We start from the raw sequence: 9,876 nt of genomic DNA, 5'->3' as shown, positions 1-9,876 counted from the left end.
TTAACAGTGAACTCTAAAAAATATTGTCATCTCATTAGAGTAGTGCATTGCTATGTACATCTATATATATCAACACTAAGATCACTCATACAACAGTAAAAAAAAGATATAAGCAATTCAGTACAATATGTAACAAGTTATGGTTCCTATAAATATATTTTATAACTTACATCCTTGTCAGAAGATAAAACACTTGACCTCACATAAGTACACAAGTTCTTACTCTCTTGTTAAACTTTGCTTTTTATGTTACCGAGATTATACTGTACTAAATACAATTAAAAACAAGAATGACCAATAATTCACAATTTGTGCCAAAACAGAGGCAGGGCAAAAACTTTTCTGATTCAATCATGCTTATCTTACAGTACTGCTCTGCATTACCTTATTACAGTAAATATTATCTCTGTTGTACAGTACAGAAAAGCTACACGTGAATGGAACCTCATGATTTTCCAATTTAAAGAATATGCCTTTTTATTTATAGGTGTTTAGAAGTCACTGTTAAAGTGAGTTGTTGATAGGAACGGCACCAGCCATGAACTTGCTTCAAATTTGCCTGACAACAACCAGGAGAGAGGCTGCAAGAAACTATGCAGCTTGGAGAGCTGCCACAAGGTAAACACAGCTAACCAATGTAGAAAATAGCTATATGATGGTGGTGATGATAACTGTACAGTATATATTGTAATATGGAAATTTTCATCCCTGGCCTACAGAACCAATGAAGTATTGTCACAACTAATGTGTGTGTGTATATGCACAATGTTAAGTCTGTCTTCTTATTTGTTTGCTGAATTCCTCCAAAGAGAAGACTAATAACCTCAGATAAACCATATCTACATTTAGCTGTCAGTCAGCTCTATGAATACCACCTGAATGACCAACACAAAACTTTCAGCTGACCACTTATTTTATTTTCTGCATTATGTTTCCGTGAACAAAGACTCATGGAAATGTACATCCATCAACAGGTGAACCTGACTTAGCAGACAAATTTAAAGTTGTTATACAAAATAAGATGTTTAGCTGAAAAAAAAAATTAATCATAACACAATCAAGACAAATTCAGAATACAGTACAGGTAATACATCCATACCCAACCTGAAGTGATTGATCCAATCTTGAGAGGAAAGTTGACAGACAACAAGCTGACTCAATGAGCCATGTTATAAACAGTACAGTATTAAGAATTAGTTTATAAGTTGTGTGTTGTAACAGTCGGCGGTGATCACATTCCCCAATCCAACATAACCATTCACATATTTTCCCCAAGTTTTTCTCCACATAACAGCAACATCCATTAATAATATTCATGATTATTTGATGCAAATACGAGTATTAACTATAGAAACAGGCAGATTTAATGTCAAAATATTATGCTCTGCTTATAAGACTCCAACACAATTATAAGGAAAATCATAATCTTCAATGTGTAAGAGGGAAAACAAGATAAGTATTATGATATAATTGTTCCTCAATACATCATAACACATACAGTACAGTACTCTTCTTGTATTGGTCACCAGGCAACTTCTGAGTCTGTCTCACTCCTGAATCAGTGATATACTGTACCCTTTTTATCTTAAGTCTGTTATTATAATGTTTATAACAAAAGGACATCTCTCAACAATAGGGCACCATGCATTCATATTAATACCCGGTAGTTTAAATACGATGAGAAATTTCCATAAAAATTACCACACAGACCCCTAATCAACTCTCTGAGCAGTGAGTGATACATCTCCTGATCTGCCAACGAGACAAGAGCTTGGGAATTACAGGTGTTAAAAAATATACCTTATTAAAGTTGTAGAACACTTACCATTCACAAAAACAATACAGGTAATTAGAAAATAAAAAACAATCAGTACCTAGTGTTTGTTCAATACTGAAATTTTTCCCAGGAGTGAGGTGAGTGCCCTTCCTCCTTGACACCCTGATACAAACTGAGTCCCATGGTAACAACCGGAGATTTTTTCCAAGGTCAAGATGTTAGTGACAAACTATTGGCATCTACAGAAGCCACAGAAGATGACACTTTCTTTGAAGTGCTGTTGGAATGATTGAAAGGTAATTATACATCTTTATTATGTTTTGTACACAAGGCTAAGAAAATATTATTACATATTTACAGCTCAATGAGTTAAAACAACATCACTGTACTCATGCAAAATTAAACATCTGAATTGAATTTCAAGGATAATCAGGCAGTAAATTTATCTTGAATAACACTGAAAATAAATCATTATATTCACCAGGCCTTGTTCACTGACTTTGGTATACAGTGTGTTTTAAGTTACATAGGTATAATACAGTATTAATAGTATTACTACATACCATAGGTATTTGAGATGTATACTGTATTTGAAAGGCAGACAAGTGGCACATGTTGAATTGTAAAGGTATGCATTAACCCTTAAATGGCAGCCATCATCCATGTTCCTTGCATTCTATTTTTAAGTATATGTAGAGAAGAGAAGTAGAGAATCATAAGCTGCCGGTTAAAGGTTAACAAATGTGGTGGAATCTGCTGGATGACAAGGCTTAGCATACACTGATGAATGAGGAGTGAATTGACCGATTATTACATTTTTGAAAGAGGATTCAGCAACTAAGGCTATATCACCCCTCATGAAATGAGGAGTGAAAAATGATTATACAATACAGTACCACTGACAGGGGAGTGTAGCAACAGCAGCAGAGATGGGGAGCTACTGTACTGTGAGAAAGAAATGGAATGGAATGTATGAGAACAGAATAAAGAGTAATGGTCTATGTACAGTAACTGATGTGAAGAGAAGAGCCACAAGAAAGTGTGAACAAAGTGTAAAGACACAATGGGGGGATGACAAGACCAAGATATACAGTATACAAGTACTGTACTGTGCAAAGATAGGAAGTCTTGCATGACACACCACCCATACCACACCACCTCACTCTGACACATTATTGGATATAGTAATAGATAATTATTAAGGACAGGTCAACATAACTAGATAATTATAATTACTGTATTAATAAGGCCCTGGATATGATGGGTAAGCCAGGAGGTAGGCTGCTGCGGTGATGGCTTCTGTGGACAAGTTGATGGGAGAATCGGGTGGCCCAGATGAGGGGAAGTGAGAACCTGACAACTGCAATGGTGGAGGAGGATGGGATGCTGTGGGTGATGGTGATGAGGCCGGCACAGTGATGGGGAACGGGAGACTACCAGAGGCGTTTCTAATACTTTGGTTTGCACCCGAGAGTCTTGAAGTTGTTACCGTACTGTGAGTCGATGACGATGTTGAGAAGGCATGATAAGGAAGTGTGGTGAAGGTAGACATTGATGAAGAGGAAGGGTTACTGATAGTGGTTCCTCCTGTGCTGACACTCCCCAACTTTGGTGACTGAAGCACAGAAGGAAGATCATCATCAAATTCATCTTCTTCTAAGACTTTGCTGTGAGCCTTCAGGAGATGGGTGCTGAGGTTACAACTCCTTGTAAATCCCTTGGAGCAAAAGTGGCAGACGAATTTTTTCTCCCTCTCCACAGCTTCTACCTTCTTCTTGCCCTCAGGAAGTTTACCGTGGATTTTCCTCATGTGCTTTCTCAAGATATCTTTGCTTGTTAGAGACTTATCACATATGTCACACTTGAGCATCCCTTCACCATCATCTTTTGAGCCACTCCCTGAACTGTTTCTGGCATGAAGTTTCATATGACTCTCTAATCTCTGTTTGGAGAGGAGGAATTTATAACAGACTTTACATTGTTCCTTTGTTTTGTGGACTTTTTCATGTTTATCCAGAACATTTTTTCTCGTGAAGGATGCAGGACAAAGAGAACATTTATAATCACAATTTAACTTATGTGATTTTCTATGAGTAGCAAGACGGTCCTTACGAGAAAACTTTTTTCCACATATTTCACAGTCGTATGTTTCATTGTTATGAACGGCAAGATGTCTTTTCAAGACATCTTTTCTCGAAAATAATTTACCACACACTTGACACTTGCTCTTTTTATTCTTATGAACTTGTTCCATGTGGTTGTCCAAGAAGTCTCGCCTAACAAATGTTTTCTCACACAGTTCACACTTAAATGGTTTATCACCCAAATGTTTCTTCCTGTGAGTCTCTAAATTAAACATTGAGGAACAAAGGAAGCCACATGTCTCACACTTGTATTTCTTCCCACCATGAACCTTGAGGTGAGCCTGAAGGTATTCTTTTGTACTGAAAGATTTGGGACACTTGGAGCACTTGTGTTCTTTTTCCTGGTGTTCTTGACTGTGGCTTAACATGTGCCTGCGTAACTTGGCCTCCCGGCTATAATTTGCATTACACAATCTACAGGAGAAGCGCCTTGTTCTCACGTGTGTCTTGAGGTGTTGTGTGTAGTGTTTCCCTTTGGCAAATGTCTTGGTGCAAAATGAACACGCAAATAATGCCATTTCCTCTAGCCCATGTTCCTTCATGTGTATTTTATAATTCCTAATATCCCTTCCAAAATCTTTAGGACACAAGCGACAGGAGAGATCCAGTCCCTTAGTGAGCATGTGGGCAGCTAACCGTGAAGTCTGGTCTGGCTCTCTGGTCTTCTGGTGGTCAATGTGTGGTTTGTGGAATTTTTCAGTAAACTCACAAGATGTCTTTTGACCATCACCATGCTTCATTTTGTTATCAGTTACTATTAAGTCCCTTTCTGGTAGGTTGTGTTTAATCCAGTCTTCTATACTGGCATCAGGTCTTGTCTGCATGTGTTCAGCAGATTCATTCTTCACATTCACACCATCCATTCGCTCTAAATTATAATTTTTCACGTGCAAGTTTTCCAGGGATTCGGCACAAACAATCTTCCCATGACTATTTTCAGGCGTGTCAGTTTTGTAATCCCGCATCTGGATGACACTTGGCTTCCTCTGAGCTCTACTTTTTCTTTTCTTTGCACCAATTTCAGTTTTTCTGGGAGCTACCTCTGTTCTCTGTAACCGAGAATTAAAGCTTGTGGACACAGAGTGTAAAGGTGTTAAACAAGGAACCTCAGCAGGTTTCTCAGGTATAGTGTCCATACTGGTAGATGCATGGCAAGAATATTCCCCACCGGTTGAAAAAGTCAGCGGGTATTGCAAGGTATGTTGTTTGTTTCGACCTGCAATATCTCGATGTGTGGGTTGACTATGAATTGATCCACCACCCATCTGATTATTTACATTGAAATTATTCAACCCATTCCCAATGTGGTAGGTGTTAGCCAAAGAAACTTGGGTATTTTGCATCACTCCTTTTCTTTCACTAGGAGCCGTTGGTAACATTGTGTTCGTGGATGACGGGTCAGTGTGAGTTAAACCAAACACTGGAGTGCTTACTGAGCACATTGTTGCTTGTGCCACATTCCCTGTTACCATGCCAGGTATATTAGTATTCATGCCTGTATGACTGCTTGTGATGGGCATTGCTGGGAGAGGCAACTGTCCAAATGATGAGTTCAAACATGAATTGTGGTTAACAGGGATGGTTGAACTCATGAGGTTAGAAGTAGAACTCAATGGAGGCACCAGTCCAGCATCTGGACCTGGTGTATAATGTAGTGCATGACCGGCACCCATGTTCAGACCATCTCCACCTCCAGTAAGGTTCTCTGGCAGCTCTAAATCACGTGAGGTATTAAGATCATGATGCAGACCGGAAGAGTCAGAGTGTTGGAGTACAGTGTCTGTCATATCCTGACCATCTGGAGGGTCTAGTGCTTGCTCAGGAATTATATAATGGTCTATATCCATCTGTACAAACTCATCATTAACTTGAAATAATCCATTTAAAGAATGTTTATGGGTACATAACTGTGAACCTGCATTTACCTTCTCCCCACATAGCCAACATTCGCTCACATTTAAAGTATAGTTAGTGTTCAAGTTGATGTGCCTAAGTTGGAGCACAAGTTTCCCACCATAACAAGTCATTCTTCCATAAACATCAGCTGACTCCAAGTGCGTCTTGTGGGACAACACCACACCTTGAGTGTTGTTTCCTGCACCATCACCCATACCATTTGTAGCTTGGTCAAATAAAGAGGATTCCAATTCTTTATGACTTGGATCTGCTCCAGATGACAAGTCAGGTCCTAAATCTTGACAAGCCAACTTAGCCAAAAGACTCTGAGCAGTCTCACTATCTCCTTTAGGTAGAGAGTTGGTCAGCTCTGTCATCTGGCATATATCCCCAGCATGAAGATCATCAAACCTCTGTAAGATAGAGGATAAGCCAGAGAGATGGTGAATATCATTGTAACCTCCACCGACTGACGTATTTCCAGTCGACTGAAGAGAGCTCAATCCTCCATTTCCAAGTCCACCAGAGCTTAGACTGCCTCCAGGGCCCTTGCGAGCCCCAGGACCATCCAGGGCGAGATCAACGTCAAATCCCATGGGCCAGAGATCACTTCCTAGAGTTGGAGTCTCAAAGCCCCGGCACGAGTGGCTGTTGTCCCCCATGTTGAACCTGCAATATTGGTTTACTGTTATAACCTGATGACTACAATACAACATTGTCTGTTAATGGAAAACCACTAACACCAAACTTAAATTCTGGCAGGAACTTCCTCAGTGTTTGTTTTAATGTAATGAAACAAACCCTGAGGAGGAACAAGGAAAAATTTTAATTTTTTTTCTAGAATTTTTGTTTAAGTTGCTGGCTATCGTAAGTTGGTGTTGTAGCACGTCTATATGATTAGTCTGGAGGAATTGGCCATATTGATCTGTACAAATAGCCACAGCACTTTTATATTAAGGTTTTGTTAGGTAACATTACGCTAAGTTTTAATGTTTTGCAGCTTTAAAAAAACAACAATAAATGTCAAAATAAATTCTCAAAACCCAACCTAAATTTATATAACAAAGACATATTCCAAGATCATTCGGTGTCGAGTAAGTTAAGTTCGGGTTGGAGGGTTTGTTATGTCTGGTTTGAAAGAACTCTGAAGTTAAGTGAAATTATTTATTATACAGTTCCCACATTCCAATCTACAAACAGTGGGGTCCATATTCAAGTAGTGTACCAATGCACAATATTTAAAAAACTTGTTATTTCAGCGGCTCTCTTATTGTAGCATACTGCATAGGTTAGTTTGGGTGATACTATGTTAGTTATACTAGGTTAAGTTAAGCCTATATTGTTATGTAAGATAATTTGAATAAAATGACCTTAACCACGAGTTTATTGCCTACACATCATGCACGTCTTGTTATTATATAAAACATTTAACTTCCATTACACTGTCACCAGATGAACGTCACAACATGTTACGGATTATTAACAATACAAAAGCCTTATCAAGACGTTCATATTTTTCCCATTTATTCATTTATGATGCATTAATCCACACATGTTTACTATGAGACACATTTTGGTGTATATAGTATTCAAGACAAGAAATAATTTAATGATAAAAGTGACCAGAAGAGCTGTGGTGTCTCACTACCAAGCCAAGACGTCTTAAATTTCCAACCCCAAGATGATCTCTAGACATATTCTTATTTCATGCCTCTTTACCCAATGTATATTACCTTGTTACTGTGATAACGTATGTGTCTTCATCAGAATATGTGTTACCCTGTGTGACTGAGAGATACGGAGGAATATGACGAAGAAAAAGGGTAAATGATGATAGCAAATATGTTATAACTTCCAACTCAGGCGCAGCTCAATGTAAACACCGGAGACTAACACCTCCCTCGCCCCTACTCTCTTAACGGGGTAACTAAACTATATTATCTTTGTTCCTTTTTCTCGTAAAATATATCCCACTTTAGAGATATTTTAAGAAATTATATCATATTTATTTTACATCTACTTCCCTGGATATATGCCAATGTATGCAGATAGAAACTAATCTACATACTGTATGCTGGTAATGTTGGGATTATTATTAATTTGTATTTATATTTAATTTACTTCTATTGGGGAAATTGAATGAATGTGTTATGATTATGTATCTATATCTTTATCTTTATTGGTCTAGTGGCAGTAAAGGAAGAAACTGCACCCAGAGAAAACCCAAGTCATATTGAGTCAAGTCACATGGAACAACCAACTCCTCACACAAGGCTCAAACTATAATCTTACCTGGGTCACACAAAAAGACGTACGTACATATGCAAATGAGTTTTATCACTTACCTAGTATCATTTTACTGCGTATTTCCCGTAAAAAAATAGGATATTCCTAAGATAATCGGTGATGTTTAATATTTACCAAGGAGGAACTCAACAACTGAGATTTTTTTTAGAACGAATAATATAGAGTTGTTAGATTGTGTATAATTTATGAGTATATTTTGTGTCTGTAATTTAGTAATAATATGTGTATGTAGGAAACATTGCTACTACATATACAGTACATAGAAGAATAGTCTCTGATATTAGTCGAGATTTCAAAGTTATACAAATATTTTGGTTTTGTCTTTTTTTACCTTAAGATTAACCACACTAACCTTAGCTAATTCTAAACTAACCTGATCTAACCCCGCAGGCAGCGATAGGGGAGTATAATCATCAAGTGAAATAAGCTCGGAGGGTTAATCTTCATGTGACCCATCCAATTATTTCATCTTTACCCCTTCGAGGACTGGAGCGAGAAAAAACTAACGGGAGGGCCAAGCATAACAACACCCTCCCCACATGACCTTAACCTGACACTAGTTTTTCTACTGGCCTGAATCAATCCCTCGACCCTTGACCTTTCATGCGAATCTTCACTGATATTTATTTTGACGAATTTGTAACCAATAACAAAGGTACAAAAAACACATATCGTAACTGTAATGTCAAAATATATTGATGAAACGAACAATGGCAATAGATTATGAATACATTAATAAATAAATTGTGAAAAAGATAAGTACCACTTAATTTTACCTTTAGGAAACAGTGTAGATTTTCGATAGATAGATATTCAGCAAATCGTCAATAGAAGCTTATATTGATGCAGTACTACGTGTAGAGACACTGCAGCTATACAATTAAATATGTTGAGTGATAATGAGTTCAGCATGTATACAGGTAATGCAGGTATACAGCTCAGCATGTATACAGGTAATGCAGGTATACAGCTCAGCATGTATACAGGTAATGCAGGTATACAGCTCAGCATGTATACAGGTAATGCAGGTATACAGCTCAGCATGTATACAGGTAATGCAGGTATACAGCTCAGCATGTATACTAATAATGCATCTATACAATATTACAATACCGAGGCAAAATAAAAGTCGAATTTGGAATGGCACTAACTGAACTTGATTCCTCTCTTAGTTATTAGAGAGAAAAAAATTAAGAATCCTAATAATTGAAAGATTAATAGACTTCAAAGGGACTTATGATAGAGTTAATTTAACAAAACGGGAGAAACAAGTGTCGCTCCAGGCCAGAGAACGACAACCCTCAATATTTATTCAAGGAAGTCGCTCACTGGGATGACTAACTAAACCTTAAATAATGATTCACGTTTCGTAAGATGTTCAACTGTGTGTGTGTGAGACTCTTCATCCATGTTGGTTACTTCTTTAGCGCCATGTGCGGGGTGAGTCACGTTGATTCTGGCCGTAGTTGACTCATCATGATGGTACAGTTCCAGTCTATCATATAAAAATCACCAAATAATTAATGTAAATCTACCACGATACAGATTCTTTAATTACACTTGTCTCAGCCTAGCCATCTAGTTCTTGGTGGTCTGGCCTCAACTATCACAAACAGGTTGAGCTGGATACCTATTGCAGTATATAATATCTCGCCTTTAACGGTTAAGAACTTGAGATCCGCTGTTAGATAACTGAAAAAAATATCATTGTTTCCGAACTTCCCTTTCCGTTTTATATGAAGGGAGCACTGT

The 9,876-nt window shown here is 37.8% G+C and overlaps 1 protein-coding gene across 1 annotated transcript; it reads right to left on the bottom strand.

Annotated features, from left to right (window-relative positions):
- Nucleotides 1-782: 782 nt before the first annotated feature.
- Nucleotides 783-7,712, bottom strand: LOC121854298. The gene is made up of 2 exons (XM_042348883.1): nucleotides 7,551-7,712; nucleotides 783-6,486 (listed from the first exon to the last, which is right to left on the bottom strand). Exon 2 carries the CDS (start codon nucleotides 6,477-6,479, stop codon nucleotides 3,018-3,020), a length of 3,462 nt encoding a protein of 1,153 aa, XP_042204817.1. The 5' UTR covers nucleotides 6,480-6,486; nucleotides 7,551-7,712; the 3' UTR covers nucleotides 783-3,017.
- Between the last annotated feature and the right edge of the window lie 2,164 nt (nucleotides 7,713-9,876).

Source organism: Homarus americanus, unplaced genomic scaffold (assembly GCF_018991925.1).
Source record: "Homarus americanus isolate GMGI-L3 unplaced genomic scaffold, GMGI_Hamer_2.0 scaffold54443, whole genome shotgun sequence".
Classification (NCBI taxonomy): domain Eukaryota; kingdom Metazoa; phylum Arthropoda; class Malacostraca; order Decapoda; family Nephropidae; genus Homarus; species Homarus americanus.
Note: the sequence above shows the minus strand (reverse complement) of the source record. Positions and strands in the feature narration are given on the sequence as shown.